General features: G+C 37.0%; 1 protein-coding gene across 1 annotated transcript in view; it reads right to left on the bottom strand.

Moving 5' to 3' along the window:
- The window catches only part of LOC106080554 (protein Skeletor, isoforms B/C), a 136,716-nt gene that overhangs the window by 66,911 nt on the left and 47,899 nt on the right, over positions 1–21,906 (bottom strand). Inside the window, exons 2-3 of the mRNA XM_013241969.2 lie at positions 9,463–9,539; positions 9,097–9,248 (exon numbers count right to left, since the gene is read on the bottom strand). Of these exons, the coding sequence (XP_013097423.2) occupies positions 9,097–9,248; positions 9,463–9,539 (229 nt within the window). The remainder of the gene's footprint in view (positions 1–9,096; positions 9,249–9,462; positions 9,540–21,906) is intronic.

Genomic DNA, 21,906 nt, shown 5'->3' with positions numbered 1-21,906 from the left:
TACATCAATCGTAAGTATCTGTGCAATATTACGCGTTCGTGATTTCGACAGACGGACGGACGAACGGACATGGCTAGTTCGACTCAGAATGTCGAGACGATCAAGAATATATATATGTACTTTATGGAATCTTGTGGAAACAAAAACATTTGATTGGTGTCAAATTCCGCTTGCGGAACAATTAAAAATTCAACGAACAACCCAAAAGTGGCATGTGGCGACATCTGGTAATATAGGGTTTCGTGGAAGGCAAAACGTAAATCCCATTTCCTTAAATCACCTATGACAATTAGGGTTTTACAAGTAGAGTAGGAACCTTACTTTGAAATATGGATTCAACTTTCTGAGAGTTTTGCCCCAAAAGACATGACAATATGGGTCTCAAATTCAAGGTATTAGAGAATAGGGAAGAAATTTGACATCGAAATTTTGGGCCAACAATCTCAAGGGCCTCCAAACCTGCTCAAAGGGAAAGGGTTTTACAAACATATAACCTGAACAATATGGGGCATAAATAGAGATGGGTTTCTACCGGGTAAATACCCTACGCTTGGGTATTTATTGTGTAAATACCCAATAAATACCTTTTTTGGGTATTTATAATTTTGCAGATATCTGCGGCATAAAAATATTTTTCAAAAAATGTTTGATGATTTCGTATTCTTTGTATATAAACCTGATCTTCTGATCTCATAAAAACGGATATTAGTTATATATAGCCGCTCTCCAGACTTACAGTCTTGAGGCAATAAATTGTTCATTTTTCTTCCGATTTCGATGAAATTTGACACAGTGAGCTTTGGTTAGCCCCTGTTCGTTTCTGTGAAGTGCGGTTGTGATAGGATTATATTTGAATATAGCTGCCCTTAGACCCACCACTCGATCTCCCGATATAAGGTATTGAGGCCATTAAAGATCCATTTATTACCCGAATTCGATGAAATTTGACACAGTGTGCTCTGGTAGACCCCTACCCATTCCTGTCAAATGTAGTATAGATCGGACCATATTTGCATATAGCTGCCATATATACCGGTCTGCCGATATTGCGTGATGAGCCTATAAAAGTAGCATTTTTCATCCTGTTTCAATGAAATTTGGCACAGCGAGTTCTGGTACCCCTTTAAACCTTTTTGTTGAATATCGTGCAGATCGGACCATATTTGGATATAGTTACTATTGGTTTGCCCAAAAAGTAATTGCGGATTTTTCATATAGTCGGCGTTGACAAATTTTTTCACAGCTTGTGACTCTGTAATTGCATTCTTTCTTCTGTCAGTTATCAGCTGTTAATTTTAGCTTTCTTTTGAAAAAAAGTGTAAAAAAAGTATATTTGATTAAAGTTCATTCTAAGTTTTATTAAAAATGCATTTACTTTCTTTTAAAAATCCGCAATTACTTTTTGGGCAACCCAATATATAGACCGATCTCCCGATATAGAGTATTGAGCATTTTTCATCCGATTTTGATGAAACAGTGAGTTTTGATAGACCTCTACACCTTTTTGTTGAATATCGTCCAGATCCAAATATATTTGGATGTAGCTGTCAGATTGACTGATCTCCCGATATAGAGTATTGAGCCCATAAAAGGAGCATTTTTGATCCGATTTTGATGAAATTTGAAGCAGTGCGATTCGATAGATCTCTACATTTGTTTATTGAATATCGTCTAAATCGTACCAAATTTGGATATAGCTGCCATAAAGACCGATCTCCCAATATAGAGTATTGTACAGAATATTGTGTAGAGTATCTGGTCCACATTCCCTATATGATCCAATCTGGACGATATTCAACAAAAAGGTTTAGAGGGGTGTCGAAACGCACGGATGAAATATGCTCCTTTTATAGGCTCATTACATAATATCGAGAGATCGGTATATTTAGCAGCTATATCCAAATTTTTTCCGATCTGTACCACATTTTACAGGAATGGGTATAGGGTCTATCAGAACACACTGTGCCAAATTACATAGAATTCGGATAATAAATGGATCTTTTATGGCTTCAATACCCTATATCGGGAGATAGAGTGGTCGGTCTAAGGACAGGTATATCCAAGTAGAGTCCTATCACAATCGCACTTCACAGAGACGAACAGGGATCTACCTAAACTCACCGCACTTCACAGAAATGAATAGGTGCCTACCAAAACTCAATGTGCCAAATTTCATCGAAATCGGATGAAAAATGACCAATTTATTACCTCAAGACTTTAAGTCTGGAGATCGGTCTATATAGCGGCTATTTATAATCCGATTTTATGAGATCAGAAGATCAGGTTTATATACAAAGAAAACGAAATCATCAAAAATTTTTTGAAAAATGTTTTTATAGACAAGATATCTGCAAAATTATAAATACCCAGCTTTTGGGTATAAACGGGTTTATACCCGGGTATTTATCTAATTTACCGGGTAAATAACTTTTGTGTATTTATCCATCGCCCATCTCTAGGCATAAATTAAAGAAGAAAAGTACGAATCTTACAAAAAAATTAATAAAAATGAACAAAAAAACCATTTTGGGCAAAGTGCCTGTGCGGCTGCTCATGCACCCATGAGACTTAGAAGTTTAGACTATAAATATAAGTAAATTTTTATTCTGTGTGTTATAGAAGGTGCTTAGGTGGGCTAATATCTTTTAAAGAGAACAGAGGACCTTCTCACCAATTTATTACCATCTATTCACAAGGTTACACTGTTAAACTTTACCTATTTAGTCCTTTTAATTTAATTCCCCTATATTTTCTTTTGGATGTTTAAATTAATTTTTTTAATTTATTTTTAATATTCACGTATTTCCTTAGAGATAATAATGCAAGTTTGTGTCTTAAATATATTCTGAATTTGCAAAAAAATCAAGCTTATTTGTTTTTTTTGCTATTTAAAAATTTTTTGACAGTCATTCCCTCAACAACTCCTTTTATACAGCCGTCATTTACCTTCATCTCTTGTTTTCTACACCTGATGTAGGACAATGAAAAATTTGAAAAAATACACACACACATACCCATACAACCAACAGCCTTCATTATAGAGCTATACAAAAGCATGAGGCGAAGAAGAGAATGGAAGCATAGTCATTTTCATTCGATTTGCTTGTGGTGGGTGGTTTATTAACTGTGAATGGCAATGGCCGTACAGAGTGTGAATGCGAATGTGTATGTGGTAGCATGTGTAAAATGAGAAATGCTTTTTAATTTCTCAAAGTGGTTTCAATTGTTAAGCGTGCGTAACGCGACGTAACGACATAACGTCGTAACATCAATGACATTGTGACAGCGTATGCTGGAAGAGAGGGGGGCGAATGTGGCATATATGTAGAAAGTGTTGGAGGACGGTCTCAATGCAATGTATGAACGGGTGAATGAATGCATGAAAAAAATGAATGAATGTTTGAAATGCTTGAGTTGGAACAGTAACAGCAATAATTCTCGAAACACTCAAAAATGTTCGTTGACAAACTAAGATATTAACCTCCATAACAAACACGCCAAAACGCCTCCATTTCTCATCCTACATCACTCCATCTTACCTCTCAGTCATACCAATTTAAATCTGTCAAAGCTTTGTGCATTCATATATGTCGGCCAATATTACAATAAATGGAATTGGTATGATGTTCATAAATTTTGAATGGTATACATATTTGGTGTGCTATCCTCACAGTAATCAGTGGGATAGGGGATAGGAGACTTTAGTAGTAAGATGATATTTTTATGTGAGACATTTCACATATCAAGCATTCGATATTAAACACAACTCTGAAAATATGATCAGAGCTGTGTTAGGTTAGGTAAGGTGGGTTCGGATTTAATTCCGACATACTATGGACATACACCTAAGCCAGTAATCGGCAATGCGCTCTAAATATTAAAAAATAACCTCAAAAAATCAAACTCAGGAATTCCGTGCTTTTTGTAATTTGTTGGATGATGATAAATTTATCTTCTTTTCAGATCCCGATCTCTCCTAGGAGCCTTTACACTATGAAATTTGTTGGATGATGATAAATTTGTATTAAACACGATGAATACATGACAGCTCTGTTCAATGACCTAAACAAGTATGGAAGTTAAGCGATGTGGGCCAACAGGGCCCAAGGATTTATTTTCGGTATTCTTTTTGGATTGATATTAGCAAGATGCCCTCTAGGGAACCGAAAATCATTGGGCATTCAGAGGGTTGACTTTTTCCTGGACGGAGTCTGACTGAAACTCCTGAGATACTAAGGCAGTTGGTCGATGTATTCTGACAATATGTCCGTGGTAGAGGACATGACAACGGAGGAAAATATATTCTAAGCGGCAAATTAGTTTGAACCCTACTACCTTCTGCACTACAAAAGATACGAGAGAGTGTTACACGCCTCCTCCTGGTGATTTTTAAGGATCTGCCTTTTTCTGGGTTTAGTCCAGATGGCGGTGAAATCGGTCATCAAGGCATACAGGTCGATAAGCCTCTCATCCTTGGACGTAAAGGCCAATCATACTTTCTCTATCCTTTAAAAGTATTAAGCTACCAGCATGGTTACAGAAAGGGCCGGTCGTTTGACAGTGTCCTTCATGAGGTGGCTAGTTAAATCCAAGGAACTTCGTGCAGGGCTGCGGAGTTTGATGCTGGTCCCGAGATCGGAGACGACGTAGGGGTATAAAGACTTAGTCGGAGTCCGCTTTGGAGTCCTCAATTCTGACCCGGGATCCAACTTCGAATAAATACTCCGACTTTTGACTCAGGCTTCAAAACCTACACTCTGCAGCACTGATTTCAAGGATAGGCCACATCATTTTGCCGGCCTTATGGGAGGGAGGTATTAATAACATAAAGTTGGAGTCTGTACATGACGGTCTGGTGAACGTGAGGATCCCCTTTTTCCCGGGTAATTGTAGTTATATATGAGGCTGAAATGCATGCATCGTTGCCAGTTTTATAGCGATTGAGGCATTGTTTAGCAAGATTGCGAGACTATGCGAGGAAGAGGTTTATCACCTCTTTTGTAACTTTTGGTTATGAATGGGACTTTCAGGTTCTTCGCAGAAAAAAAGTGAAGGTTGTTGCTTGCGCGGTTGAAGTTGTCATCATGTTAAGTGGGTGCTATAACGCTCTTCGTTTAGTGGTTGGGCGAAGGTCAATGGGCTAGGCGTTTCATCTCGAAACTGGACATTTTAAGGGAATCTGTCATTACTGGGCTAGAATTACCTCTCACTATAAAGGCTCAGTACGTGATCGTGATTCTTGACCAAAAACTGGTCTAGGAAAGGAATGTCGAGGACAGGTCAGAAATGGAAAGAATGCACTCTTCTCCTGTTGCAAACAAATAGGTAGGAGTTAGACCGGAGACAACAAACACACTGGGCGTTTTTGGAATATTTGTTCTGGATGAAGTAAAGTTGGCGCGTTCACCTTTAAACGAAATCTGGACTTATCATAGGAACTGCCCTGAATGGGCAGAGATGCCGCTCACACAGCGGATTTGCCTTGGAAGCGGTAGAAATACCGCTTACCACGGTGGCCAAGCAATTGGGGTTAATTTTTGAACAAAAACTCAACAAAAAAAGGAACGCCCAGGAAAAGCTCTTAAGGGAACTGAGTGCGCTCTTCCCCTTTTGAAACTTCAAGGAATGAGTTGGGTTTTAGGACGGTGCCAGAACACCGGGCATTTTCTGGAAATTTACCCTGAATGGGGTAAAGTTGCCGCTTTTACCAGAAAATGAAGTCTGGTGGTTTTAAAGATTCCGTTCTATATGGGGTTGGATGTTCAACTCACTCCGGAGGCCAAGTAGCTGAGCGTAATTCTTGAAACTGAAATGGAAAGGAACCTCGAGGAAAGGGTCAGAAGAGAACTCTATTTACTCCTGTCGCAGCTTGATTGGATGGAGATCGGGGCTTAGGCCGAGGTCGATGCGCTGGGTGTGTGCAGTTGAAAACGGATGGCTCGTTCGCATCAGGCTCTGGGCAGCTGTACCCTCCGCAAGATGATCGAAAAGTTAAAAGTTAGCGGATCAGTTATAACGAGTGACCCAGAACTTTAGGCAATCTACTTGGAGACGATGCAGGAGCAGCTGTCCTATTGGTTTGTCACTAAATACGTGCACAGTCAGGCGGCGCTGAAGGTTCTGGCATCGAGCCATACCGATTAAGAGGTGAAAGGATCTGAAGGTTGCTGGAGATGTGGCGAAGAGCCAAGCGATATGAAGCACGACAGATTATGTACCTGGAGAGTACTTTCTTGTTGACAGACTTGACGCCATTTTTCCGAAAAGGGATATCGTCACTGTGCGTAGCTCGCCTTTCACAGTACCTTCTGTATACACGGATGCGGTCACCGGAACAGGATTCTTAATTGACTTCCTTGGAATTAAAAGAGATTAAGGGTCGTCACGATCCGGAAGGCACTTGGAGATATACATGGACGGCGCTGAAGGTTCTGGCATTGGGCCATGTAAGGTCCATATCTGAAGGGGGCTGGCGATGTTGGGTAGGGGCAGCCGATAGAATTATGTACCGGGGGGTCCTTTCTTGTTGACGGACTGGACGTCGTTTTCCCACCCAGTTCTCAGTATCTTTTGGTAACATTAATTTGTCTAAATTAAATGGGGACGGAGTCTATATGGAGTTATTGGAATAAGAGAGCCTGGATGGGTGTAGCGGAGGCGGACTTCTGCGGGGTCTGTGGTGACGTGTCATGTCATTACCCCAAAATTGCAAATAGAAGACACAGCATTGTGAGTGAATACCATTTTATTCCCTCCACCATAGGGTGGTAGTATACTAATTTCGTCATTCCGTTTGTAACACCTCGAAATATGCGTCGAGACCCTACAAAGTCGAGACCCCAAAGGCGACTTTGCCATGTCCGTCCATCTGGCTGTAAAAAGCACGCTAACTAGACGCTTAAAATTTTGTACAAATACTTTCAATAGGTGTAGCCCACTTCAGATTGTAAACAGGCCATATCGGCCAATGTTTTGATATAACTGCCATAAAACCGAACCGATCTTTTTATATTACTGTCATAAAACCGATCTTCTTCTTGAGACTTAGACGGCAAAATTCTTATCCAATTTTTGTATGAGGTGTTTTGTTATGACTTCCTACAACTGTTGTAAGTATGGTCCAAATCGGTTCATAACCTGATATATGTAGCTGACATACAAACCGATCTTGGACCTTACTTCTTGAGCCTCTAGAAGCCGCAATTATAATCCGATATGGCTTAAATTTTGCATGAAGTGTTTTGCTTTGACTTTCAACAACAATCATAAGTGTGGTCTAAATCGGTGCATAACCTGATATAGCTCCCATATGAACCGATCTCCAAACTTAACTTCTTGAGCCTCTATGGGGCGCAATTTTTATCCGAATTGTCTGAAATTTTGCACAATGACTTCGACTATTGTCTCCAACATCAAAACAAAGTATGCCCCGAATCGGTTTTTAACCTGATAAAGCTCCAATAGCATAGCAATTCATATCCATTATCCTATGTTTGCCTATAAACAAATACCAGACAATGAACTTGACAAATCCGGTGCTTGGTGGAGGGTATAAAAGATTCGGTCCAGTCCGACTTAGCACGCTTTTACCTGTTTCGTACCGGATTAGCTCCATGCTATAAGCCCTCTCGTCATTCTGAAAGACTATAGAACCCTGGGCTGACTGGCTCAGCGAAGCTCTTGCCTTTAAGAGCTCTTCTGTGGTACATCTGGTTTTTGTTTTGTGCTTTATTTTTCCCTTTTTTCTGGTATGACTTTATAAATGCCTACACTGATAGAAAAAGAACGATACTTTGCCAATGCCGTCTGGTATTGTTTTAATTACGTTATTGGCAAATATATTTAATACCATTGGGTATCAATTTTATACCAGACAAAGAAGGCTATTAAGAATTGACGGCGTCAAATTTGTATTGGAATTAATGGTTTTTTATTTTTGGTTGAATATTTAATAACGATTTGGTACTAAAACCAGAAATAGATATGTATTAAAACCAATACCTGTTCGGTAATTAGGTTATATCCAAATGGTACTAATAATTTAATATTTCATCAATACCATGCGGTATTGATTTGCTACCATACGGTGTTGCTTTACTATCAATACCGTATCGTACTGAAATGAGTCCATGTGGTATCAACTTTTCTCTGAGTGTACAGAGCGCAGACAATTGCCGAATTAAACGGAAAATTTTATCCTAATGTTTTTTTTTTACAATCTTTCGATTTCTGAAACACCTAGAGGACGCAATTCTTTAAAAGACGTTATCTAATCATTGAACTAAAAAACTTCTAAAACGCTACACTCATTAATATGAGTGTAACTTTCCCCTTTGTTACTTAATGGGATGTTGGTGAGCAAAAAAGTAACCTTAACTCTGCTTATATTTACTTTAATTATATCACAATGAAAAATTTTGAAAGACCGCAATTTATTTCGAGGAAAAATTCTGAAAAGGAATTTTTGTTGCACAAAAAAGTCTCTAAACCTCTTTTAAAAGTTTCCCTGCCTTGAAGAAACATGAAAAGAACCACAAAAATTTTTGCTACAATGACAAATCCCCCTCTTACAGACAACTCTTGCACTCACCACACCCAAAAAAAGAAAATAAAACTCACCACAACGTGGACATCTTCAAACAGCCAACCAACAAACCAACCATCACCCATACAAAGACAAAGTTTAAAGCTCATGATGCTAAGGCAGGCCATGCTGACAAACGAACCACCAACGAAGAGGCGGCCATACTTCGTACTAAAACCCCACTTCGTTGTTTGGTTGCGAAGTGAGGACGCAAAGAGAGAATACGAGTAAGCAGTTGAACGGGAAGTTAAGTAACGGAAATGCGCTTCAACTTTTTTCTTTTTATTTTGTCTTTTTTGCCGCGTAATGGAAAATGCATTAAAAATTTTAAAATTTAAACCACACTTACGCGGAAGGAAATTATACTCGCATCCATATTTTCATACTAAAAGAGCAACGAAAAGCAAAAAAAAAACCAATTTAAATGCGAGAGAAAACCCGAGAGATGTATCGGGGGTGGTTGGCTAGCAAAGGAGAAAACATGAGTTTAGAAGTGTGTGCGGTTTACTTACATTCCTACATAGTCCTCTGGGTAGGGTATAATGAATCCTTCTGGACTTGGACGTGGCGTTTCACCAACCCAAAAGAAGGCATCCGGTCCCGTGCCATCATAAGCAAAGGATTTTATGAACAGCGTTGATTCGTCCACAGCATAAATGGCACCCTATTTGCATGCAAGCAAGTAGCCAACAACAGGGGAAGAGACAAGGAAGAAGAAGCCGAAAAGAAGAAAAGTTATTTAAAACATTTTTATCATTTTTTGTTGGTTTGTTTTTTGCTGGTCATAACCACAAAACAATAATGAAGCGAAATAAATGAAAGGATTTGCTATACTTAAAGTTTTGTTTTGTTGCGGAGGCTTGTGTTCAGTTGCATACCTTTATGCCATGGGCGAAATTTGTAAATTGTCCGATGAAACGACCATAGTAGGGCTCTGGTGGTGCACGCCCCAATGCTGAAATTAGAAAAAAATTAGGAAAATTAAATTAGTTTAATAAAAAAGTTAAATAAAAAAATATCAAATTCCTTCAAGAAATTCCAACGAAGAAATTTTATTTTTAACAATTTTTCTCCTTTGCCACAATTTTTTATATTTTATTGTGTCTTCACTTCATTATTTTTTTAAAACGCTTGTCTTTTTTTTTATTCTGCGAAAAGTGTCAAACCAGGATACGCTTTAGTGCTCGACTCGACTGCATCATGCGTTGCTATGTATCCGCACGTGCCTTTACGTGCTCAAGGATATTTATTTAGCAAGCGCCGTGTCCTGATGATGAAAGCATAAATGGAAGTCTTTTCGTTGTTTTTGCTGTTATTGTTGTTGTAGATATCGACGCGTGTTTGCCCGAATGCAGGATATTTAAGCGAAAAGAAACTCTAACAATGGCAAGTGCCACTGTTGAAAGAACGGACTACAAGGAAGCATGACAGATAAAACGAAAAAATCCTGGCAAACAAAAAGAGGAGAATATTAGGGTGTAATGAGAATGGAAACCGAGAAAACAAGTAAAAAGGCGTTAAGTTCGGCCGGGCCGAACTTTGGATGCCCACCACGTCGGGTATATTTGCAAACCACATTTCATCAAAATCCTGTGAAAATTGCATACCTTATGTCCCATAGCAGTTATATCGAAATATGTTCCGATTTGGACCAAATTCTAGTAAGTACGAGTCAATTGTGTATAAAAAAATATTGGTCTTTTTAGTACCTATATCTAAAACAAAGCCGATCTGATCCATATACGACACGGATGTCGAAAAGCCTAACATAAGTCACTGTGTCAAATTTCAGTGACATCTGATTATAAATGCGCCTTTTATAGGGTCAAGACTGTAAATCGAGATATGTTAAGGCGTTTAACTTAACTCACTGTCCCAAGTTTCAGCAAAATCGGATAACAAATGTGGCTTTTATGGCCCTAAGACCCTAAATCGGAGGATCGGTCTATATGGCAGCTATATCCAAATCTGAACCGATCTGGGCCAATTTGAAGACGGATATCGAGGGGCCCAACACAACCCACTGTCCCAAATTTCAGCAAAATCGGATAATAAATGTGGATTTTATGGCTCTAAGAACCTTAATCGGAGGATCGGTCTATATGACAGCTTTATCGAAATTAGATTTCGAATCTGGCATACAAAATCAGATCGAAGTATAGGGGGTCACGCCAACCCTAACCGGTACTTGGCTGAACCGAGGCAGACCCTCCCCCTAACCCCAAAAAGGGTATCAAATGAAAGGTATTGGGGACCAGAAAACGATAATGGTATTAAAATTTGGGTCCAAGTACCCAGCGGGCCCCCCTCACCCTCACCCCAACCCCAAAACTCCTCTAAACAGATATATTCGAAGTTCATGTCAATATGGGACTCAAATGAAAAGTATTAGGCAGTAGATTACAAATATGGCGTGAAACATTAGATCCAAGTAATGGGAGATCGCCCACTCTCAAATACCCCCTAATGGGCATATTAGCCGACCATGGCTATATGGGGCTCAAATGAAAGGTATTAGGGAGTAAATTACGAATATGACATTAAAAATTGCTTTCAAGTCTAGGTGGCGCTTTTCCTCCTAAAGATACGTCAAATAGGTTATTTAAAATGAAAGGTATTTGAGAGTAGAAAACGAATCTGATATCCAATTTTGCAGCCAAGTGTTTTGGGGTACGCCCTAAAGCACCCACTAAACTGAACTTCATTTCCGTTGGGAATAAAGAACGAATTTTATATCCATATTTGAGTCGAAATGCCCCGAGAAGGGGCAAATTCTCACACATCAATGAGTGATTTCCGATTCAAGTTTAAACTCAATGATAAAGGAACTTTTTTTATAGTCGAGACCGAAAGGCTTCCCGCAGTGCGACAGCTCTTTGGGGAAAATTTTTTTTAATGACCATGCATGGCGTTGTACCTCGCAAATGTCGCCAACATTTAGAAGGGATTAACACCGCTTTGTCTGATGTTCTCGAACGCGATGTTCTCGAACGCGATGTTCTCGAACGCGATGTACTCGAACGCGTTCAGCGTCATAGGCTACAATGGCACGAATTCGATATCCGCATTTAGGGCGAAGTGTCCCCACCCTAAAAATATATTAGAGAGTTAAAGAAGGCGCAGCGGAGCGGGCCCGGTTCGGCTAGTAGCTTCCATAAAAACCAATCTCCCGATTTGACTTCTTGAGCCCCTGGGAGCCGCAATTTTTGCTCGATTTGGCTGAAATTTTGCATGTAGTGTTTTGTTGTGACTTACAATAACTGTTCGGTCAAAATCAGTCTATAACCTGATATAGCCCCCATGTAAACCGGTCTCTCGATCATCCTTGTTCGCTTTCTAGAAGCTTTAATTTTTGCAGGTTTGACAGATGTTTGGTAAGTAGAATAAAATTATGCCCTACAACTTAATTTATTTTTTATAAATTTTTAGCAGAACTCATGGTGGTGGGTTCCCAATATTCGGCCCGATTGAGCTTAGCACGCTTTTATGTTTATATTTATTTTTATTTACTTCATTTTATTTTATTTGACTGAACCACCCTAATAAATAAAACTTTATAACATACCTTACACCAAGGGTTAGTCAGCAACTGATTATGCGGAAAGATAACTGAAGATCTATAGCAAATATTTCCCACTTCTTTTTTTCTATTTAATTCGCATATAATAATGAACCCTGTCGCTTATTCCCTGATGACAGGCTCTATTCGGATGTTGATGATGATGATGATGACGATTTTGCATCTAATCCTTAATTAAGCAACTGCAAATGAATCCTCACAACATTATTTGCTGCAATACCTTCCCTTCGCTTCACTCTCTGGCTTTGTTTTGACACAACCCAGAATTGTGAAATGTAAAACTTAAAAATAAAATCCAAAAATTTGCCGTCTCTCTTACAATTTTAATCGCATTTGGGCATTATAACAACATTTGTCGATAATCCAAAGTAATGACAAAATAATCTCGGTAGAAAATTTACTGGTAGCCATGGTTGCGTTGAATGTTCAACTCCCCCTTTGCCATCAAAGGACCTGTCAGATGTACCACTCCCCCTCGGCTACACCTCTTTTATTTGGCAAATACAAACGGTTTAAATGTTATTAAAACTTTGAGCTGCTAGAAGCCATGGCTACACAGCCATCATGGACTATGGCAACGCTAAGCGAGCACTTTGTCTGAGTCAAAACTTTGTCCAGGAGTTGGAGTTCTGGAGAGCAACCCTTTACGCATATCACTACTAAAAGCCAGCAGTATCATAATCACTAACGGCAACCTCATGAACATCAGCATCCATAAATCTCATAGCTTATGAGTTGAGTGGGAGAAGACGGGCGAAAGAGTGTATAAAGGGGGAATGCAAAGGATCAATTGTCTGCTTATGTCTATCACAAGCGAATCAAGTGAAACTATACTAAATACACTATACAAGTATGTGCAAACATGAACTGTATTAACAACACAAAAAAAAAACAACCCAGGCTGGTTAAGGATAGAGGGGAGTTCTTGCCTTACCAAAGGGGTCTCATATCAACCATATGTACCATTCATTCATTCATTCCTTTATGGCTTTTTTGTATCTTCCGGCTGGGTTTAATATGGTAAATGTGTTATGGTTTCATGGGGTAAATGTATGGAGTGAATAGATTTACCATCCTTGTTTCTTTTCTAAACAGAAAGAAAGATACAGAGATACAGACAACCAAGAATGTGATTTAAATTCGAACATTAGACAAATATTTATTTTCACTTGTACGCATTTATTTACTTAGCAAAGTTGTTTTCGAAGAGTACATAACTTTGATGTAATGTAACCACGAAGTTTTCTAATTTAATGTTGTACGAGTACATCTTTGATAAGGCGAGTCAGTCAGTGTAGAGGATGAATATTAAAATCATACACAGCTAATTTGCCTGATGCTGCTAGGAATGTGTGTGAGGAGAACTCATTAGTGACTAAGCGATATGGATAATCTAGTGAGCGGTATCGTTAAGGTGGTTAGTATTGGTGTCGATATCAAGTTAAATGACGAGTTGTACTGCTAAGTTATCGATAACAGTGTGATCTTCGACACAGAATTCGACAATCACACAGTCTACACGGATATCGGAATTAATACAAAACTTGTATAAATACAGTTTTCGATACAAGAACCGTTATGACTAACGAACAGGTATCGATGTTACAATCACGATCACTGTCGATAGGTAAGGTTAGGTTTAAGTGGCAGTCTGTCGGCAGTTGTCGACATTTTTATCCAACCAGTTATAGCTATGGCTTTCAATACTAAGATCGACATGACTATCGATATGGATATCGGCATGACTATCGACACATATATCAATGCAGATATTGATACTGTTATCGATATGGATTTCGATACACATACCGATGCAGGTATTTCTATGAACAGAGGTATCAGTAATTTTATCGATTAAGGAATAGACATTTCATTCGATACTAGAATCGGCATTTCTATCGATACAGGTATCCAAATTTCTATCTAAACAGGTATCGATAATTCTATCGATACAGTTATTGAAATTTATATCGTTACAGGTATCGATATTTGCATCAATATTGCTCTCGATATTTATATCGACAAAGGTACAGTTATTAAAGCGTCACAGGTGTCGATATTAAATCGATTTAGGTATCGATATCTCTTTCGATATAGGTATCGATATTAAATCGATTAAGTTGCCGATATCTCTTTCGATACAGGAATATCCATATTTCTATCGATAGTTTAAACGGTACAGGTTTAAACAGATACAGATGTTGATGCAGGTATCGACACGGCCATATGTACAGTTATCGATTCACATATCAATACAGGTATAGATATAGATATCGATATGACTACCCGTACACGCAGATTTGCAAGTAACGATATTGCTTTCAATATGGCTATTGATACTAGTATAGGTACAATTATCTATAAGGCTATCGTTGCAAACGTCGATATGATAAGCGAAACGTATATCGTAGTGGTTATCGGTATAACTAACTATACAAGAAACGATCAAAAATGATCATGGTAGTTATCGAAGAACCCTTGATATGGCCCCGTTTTTGGTACGCCCAGCAGAAAACCTGAAAGTCGAGCTAGATGATAAAATGAATATAGTTTGACGGCTGTGTCTCTCGCTTTAAAACCAGCAGAAACGTCGTTCGTTCAAATCATTTGACTTCTTGTTATATATTGCGTTCCAAATTTACGGTCTCATATTCGTGCGTATATTGCTCCTAAGACTTGTACAATAAGAACCTAAGTACCTATAGTACATCAATACGCTAGTTTTCATAGAGTTTCTTATTTATTATTCACTTAAAGTGGACGTAATAAATCCGCAATAATGATGTTCACTATTTATGTTATGTGGCTTGGTAGTAGCCTGTGAAGTTGCTTTAAGGATTTTTCCTATTTAGCCGAACTGTGTCTGGAAAGGATATTGGCTGTTTATCTTAGACCTCCATATCAAATGAACATATTTTTCCTGTCAAACTTAAGTATTGTACATTAACATTTCTTTATGGCATTACTTTACCTAATTAAATAGGCCCTTTTTGTTTAAATCATCCCAATGATTTATTCAAAACCAACCAAACCAAGACTCTTAATTTACTTTTTCTATTTTTTATTTGGGGAATTATATTTTTTTTTATGAATTGCGGTTGAAAGCTCTACAAAAGTTTGGCTTAGATGCCTATTTTTATGGCAGAAAAAAAGTTGCAACTTTTAATGACCCAAAATAAAAAGCGCGCAGTTAAATACGGCCTCATTAAAATTAAACAAAATTCTATTCATCAGTATGCGGCGGCAGATATTATAATAGCCTACCTAAATTTAAAGAAAATCTCTTCAAATTTATTCATTCAATCCCTACTCCACCTTCGCCATCATCCTCGATTATACTCCTCCTTCTTCTACTCATCGTGCCTTTATTGGGATTTTCAATATTTAAACGCTCGGTTTAAGTTAAATTCATAACGTTAGCAATTCATGGTCTTTGATTTTTATCGAGTCAGCCAAAATAAATGTCTACGCCAAAGGAAAGGGGCCACGAAACATTGGAGGTTTGCAGTGAATTTCAGTATTTATGTATGTGTATTCTGCTGCCTTACGGCTTGCTGCTGCTACTCCTTCCCCTTTGGAGGTTGTATATTTTGTCCTATCGTTGTCGTCATTTATTTGGGTATTCCTGTGAGCAGATTTACTCGTTTACCCTCTTTAAGTAAAGGAAGCTTCCGACATTGACATCGAATTCCTACTCGAATATTGTTGCTTGTATCGTCTGACTTTATTTTAAGGGTGGAAAGGTCTTTTCCATTTTCCTCCCAATCCACAACCGAAAACCATACCTTTTCAAATTTCCTTTTTCGATGCTTTAAGTATAACTTAAGTAGATTGTTTTCCTATCTTTAACTGAGTATCTATGCCTATCTTCGCCATAGTGTAAGCTGTGAGAGTGTGAGTGCTTATATGTGGCAGAACTAAACAGAGTTGCCAAATTTAAAATAAAAATATTTTGTTTAAATTTTTTATTTTAAATTCAATTATTTTATTTATACTTAATTTTATGTGTGTTTTAATTTAATTATATTTTGTTTATTTTATTTTAGTTTATTTTATTTCGACTTATTTTTAGTCATGAAAACTTCACGACAACCCTTAAGCCTTGTCTCACATACGAGGGTCTCGCTGTATGTGTACATGTGCGTGTAAGGATATTGCATAGGCTGTGGGGGAAGCTGTTTCGTTGTTTTCCCGGCTTTGTTTGCTCGATGCTTAGAAGGAAGTAATGAACTTTTTAATATCATTGACAATGACTACGAATGCGAATGCGAATACGAATAGGAGGAGGACGACGACTACAGCAACAACGACTTAATCAGTTTCCCCTGGTCCTGTTGCTATATCTCTGTTTGTTGCTTCTGTTGTTTTTGTTGTTTGATAATCGAGTCAGCATCAGCATTGTCACCGCCACCGTTGTTAATGACAATGGACTGGTGGTGGGGGTGTAAGGAGGACAGATGACTGTGGAACTGATAATATAAATAAATTACTGCAAGATTATAACGAATTTAATTATCCGAAAAAAAAAACAAAAAAGAAATTTCTCCCCTGTTCAATTCTATATCCTCACGTTCTGTGTAAGTCTCACGTTCAACGTGTCGTGATGAAATTTTTATTGAAGTTTTGTGTCTTTATTCTGCTTGCGTTGCGTACACTCCATAAGATAATCAAATAAAGGACTTGTGAGTATTTGCACAACATTGAATTTAATCGATATCTTTGAGAATGGTACATTGAGAAGGAACTCCAATTTTTTTTTCTTCAACAGGAGAATATTTTAAAGTTTTAGACTTTCGATATTGAACTTGATATGAATTTTCATTAATATTGATATTTAAAAGATCAATGTTGAATTATCGATAAGTTATCAATATGGTAATTATTAAGATATTGATATGGTTTCAAATCGATATGGATAATGGTATGGCTATCGGAAGGTGTATCGATATGGAGAATGGTAAGACTATCGGAAGGTGTATCGGTATCTATATGAATAACGATTAGACATCGATATAAATAAAGAGTAAACATTGATTTGGGTATAAAAATATGAATACCGAAAAGATTTCGATTTTAATATGGATATCGATGTGGTTATAGACATGGATATCGATAAGATAACTGTATAGATATCTATATGGAGTTCGAAAGTATATCCATGTACGTTTCGATATAGTTATAAATAAATATATAAATAGCGATCTAGATGTAGATATCGATATTAATATCTATATAGATATCGATATGAATAACAATTTGGAATAACGATATGAATAAATATATGGATATATGGATTTTATTCTACATACAAAACTTCTGCCAAACCTGCAAAAATGAAAGCTTCAAGGAACCGAACTAAGATAATCGAGAGACCGGTTTATATGGGAGCTATATCAAGTTATTGACCGATTTGGACCGTACTTGGCAAAGTTGTTGAAAGTCATCAGAGAACACCGCATGCAAAATTTCAGCCAAATCGGATTACGTCTAGTAAGGGCTCAAGAAGTAAAACCGGGAGATCGGTTCATATGGGAGCTATATCAGGTTGTCGACAGATTTGGACCGTACTTGACACAGATGTTGGAAGTTATAACAGAACACTACATGCTCAATTTAAGCCAAATCGGATGATATTTGTGGTTTCCTGGGGCTCAAGAAGACAAATCGGGAGATATATAGGTATGAATATTGATTGGATATCGATATGGATATCAATATCGGTATCGATATGGATATCGATATGGGTATCGATATGAAAATCGATATCGGTATCGATATGGATATCAATACGGGTATCGAGATGAATATCGATATGGACATCGATTTGGATACGGATATCGATATGGTTTTCGATTTGGATATCGATATGGATATCAGTATGGATAGTGCAAATTTGCCCATGAACATTTCACTAAGGAATAGGTGCAAACTTCTCACATATCAATGAGTGCTGTTCCATACAATTTTAAGCTCAATGCTAAGGGACCTCCTTTTTAAAGCTGATTCCGAAAGGCGTGCGGCAGTGCGACACCCCTTGGGGAGAAGTTTTTACATGGCTGCCATACCAAATGGCACAGTACCTCACAAATGTCGCCAGCATTAGGAGGGGAAAACCACCGCTGAACCCAGGCTTTCAGCGTCATAGTGGACATGCTTACCTTCGCGTTTCGGTGGCCTCAATATGGGTATTGATGTCAATACGGATATAGATAAGGATGTCAATACGGAAATGTACATGGATATGGATTTTGACAAAATATCGGAATAAATAACGGCAATATATGGTTATCGATATTTATTTCCGTAAGACATTGACATAGATATGGACATCGATGTGGATAAGATATCGATATGGAAATGGATGTTCATAATACATAGATGTGGATATCGATAATATATTCCTATTAAAATTTCCTCATTAACATTCCATTAGGAACATATCTCAGATATCAATGTGTGCTGTCCAATTTAGACTTAAGCTCAATGATAAGGGACCTCCTTTTTACAGGTGATTCCAAACGGAGTGCTGCAATTCGACAACTCTTTGGGGAGAAGTTTTTACATGGCTTGTACGCATAGTACCTCACAAATCGATACAGTATCGATAAAGATATCTATAAATTATCGTTACAGTATCGATAAATTATCGATAACAATATCGACACAGTATCGATAAAGATATCGACACAGTATCGATATAGATAACTATACTCGACACTGTATAGATATAGATATATATAAAGATATCGATACAATGTCGATAATGAATACTATACACTATTGATAAAGAAAAAGATACAGTATCGAAACAATATCAATAAAGATATCAATACAGACATCGATACAGTATCGATAAATTAATCGGTACGATAAATGTATCGATGAAATAACGATAAAATATCGATATGGATACCTATTGTGGTTTTGATAAAATATTGAATAAGATTTCGATATAGATAGGGATATTTACAAAATTGCATTTAAATATCGATTTGATACTGATATAGACACTGATGTAAATGAATGATAGGGTATTTTAATACAATTAACCTATATTACGTGGAATCAAGCCAAGGCTTTGGCCAACAATAGAGTTAGATGATGAGAACTTGTTGATGTCCTATGTTCAAACTGAATTTTTACTATTGGTCATAGTTTTTTTTACTCATATATATAATGTACTCCAATCGTTAATAAAGGTAAGGTTAACTATAAGGTATCAGCTATGGTAACTTTAAGAAAATCAATATCTTATTAATTGGGATATTGATAATATGTCCATAAGTATTTTTGGGTATAAATGAACAAATTTAAAACAATTGATATGATATCGATAACATGATGATTTGGATATGGTTATCAATATGGATAATAATTATACAGCGATATTTTATAAGATATTGATATTGGTGGGTTTCAATATGCTTGGATATCGATAAGGTAGAAATACCGAAATGTATGTTAATATGGAAATCGATATGGTTATGGGTATGGATATGGACATGGATAGCGATATAAATAAGGTGGGGTTCAATATGCTTCGACATCGATAAAGGTAGATATGTCGAAACGAATATCAACGTGGATATCGATATGGATGTTAATACTGAAATCGATATGAATATCGATATTTATATCAATATAAATACCGGATCGATTTCCTTAGAGTTATGGAATCAATTAAGTAATGTATATCGATAAACTATTTTTAAAAATATCAATAGGGACGTGGATAAGAGATGACATAGTTGGATATTAGTATGGTTACGGATGTGGTTATTGATAAGTAATCTGTTTTAGTTAGATATTTAATATTTTACGAATCCAAATTATGGTTTAAATCAACAAACAATATGCTAATAAAAAACTTGAGAGTGTACATTTTACGCCCGGGTTATTAAAGCTTGTTTTTTAAACTTTAGAGAAAAAGTATTTTTTTGATGAGAGAAAAGATTCATATAATCCTTTTTTGATATTTTCGCAGTTTTTAAAAGTCAAATTTTATTTTATCGCCCTTAAGTATTGAAGTTTATGGCGAAGATTATTTTATCCCATAAACTTCCTTATTCCAGGACGACAAGAAGCAAAACACACACACGCTCGTATACACATTTGTTGATCACACATACAAATACTGACATAACAATTTGTGATAATTTTTGTTAAGATGTAATGGCGATAAGATAACATCAATGTGTAAATTATCATTATTAACCCCAAAATAGGCAGGACTAGCACAAAATAAATCCTGACAATCTTGTTGGTATCAGCAAAGACACAGTCCTTGTTTTCCCTTCACCTCAAAGAAAAATTTGTTCATATCAAAAAGCTATCACACGCTCATACTGCTAACGAATTAGTGGAAGCAGCAAAACGCAACAGTCGGTCAGCCGGTCGTTCCTTTGGGCGAAGGACCGAAATATGTATCTTTCGTTTTTGTGGTACATTTTTATGATGATGATTTATGGACATTTCACAGCGGGGATTTTTACTTTATAGGCGGAACCAACGACTTCATGCCGTTGAACAAAAATCATACGCCCCACTGCCCTCTTGTGACCCAACCCCCATTAGTTTTCTCAGTATTAGCTATGGAAAAAACGATGAGGAGGACATCGACGATGACGATGATAATATTAAGCGAGGATTTAATGAAATGGCATAGCCGGCAAGGATAACTTGGAATTGTTGAGCAAACGTTTGGTGTAAATCCAAAAAGATTAGAAATGTGCTGAACATCGAAGTTTGCCGTGGCGAGGATAGGAAATTCACTCAAATGCCATAGATACAGTGAGAATATGGCAAAGGAGTTGGCAATCATTTGGCAGCAGCCGCTGCCTTATGGGAGAATGGTTTGGCCCCCCATTGTGATTTTGATGCTGACTTTTTTTTTTGCTGAACAAATAGCAATCGTATATAAGGGTGGATTTATGTATTATTTTGTTTTAGTTTTGTTGCTGTTATTGTCCCTTACAAAATACATTTGATTGTGATATGGTTGTTGTTTTAAGCTTGAAAAGTTCGAAAACAAGGGAGGAAACCACAAGTGTAAGAATTTGGTTGGAGGACAACAAGGACGCACACACACAACAACGCACCACCATAACTAAGGTCTACTTGCCACAACAGCGTACGAGGTTGTGGTTTAGAAATCTGTTGATGGGAAAAAAGGACCTGCTGTTTTGTGGTAATATAAACATTTTGCAGGGCACAGTGGGTTTCGAAGAATTCTAAGAAGTTTTTACAGCCCAATAAGGAGGAAAACTGTTCCCATTGTTAAACATTTAGAATCACTCACGAGGACTAGGTTTTCAATGGAAATTTAATTTTGTCGAATTTTGACTACATATTTGTTGAAATGTTTTGTAAGAAATGTAAATATAAAAACCAAATTTCTAAAATTTTTTAAATTTCTATGAAAATTAATTTAGACACCACTTTTAATGAAAACCGAATTTCAATGAAATTTACGATAACAAGTTTGCACGTAATCAAATTTCAATTTCGATGAATAAAAAATATCTTGTTTCTGTGATAATCAATTTTCGACGAAACTTAATATTTTTCCAAAACTTTTTACATAAAACGTCAAAATTGAAGCATATTAAAAAAAATAATTTAATCATTGTTAAAAAATTATTAAAATTTGGAGTCATTTTTAAAGAGAATCGTAATTTGAAGCAATTATCTTAAAAAAAAAAAAACAAAAAATTAATATTTAAGATTTTTCAATCAAATAAAA

This window comes from Stomoxys calcitrans, chromosome 2 (assembly GCF_963082655.1).
Source record: "Stomoxys calcitrans chromosome 2, idStoCalc2.1, whole genome shotgun sequence".
In the NCBI taxonomy this organism is placed as follows: domain Eukaryota; kingdom Metazoa; phylum Arthropoda; class Insecta; order Diptera; family Muscidae; genus Stomoxys; species Stomoxys calcitrans.
The sequence above is the reverse complement of the archived record's forward strand: the minus strand, read 5'-3'. Positions and strand labels throughout refer to the sequence as shown.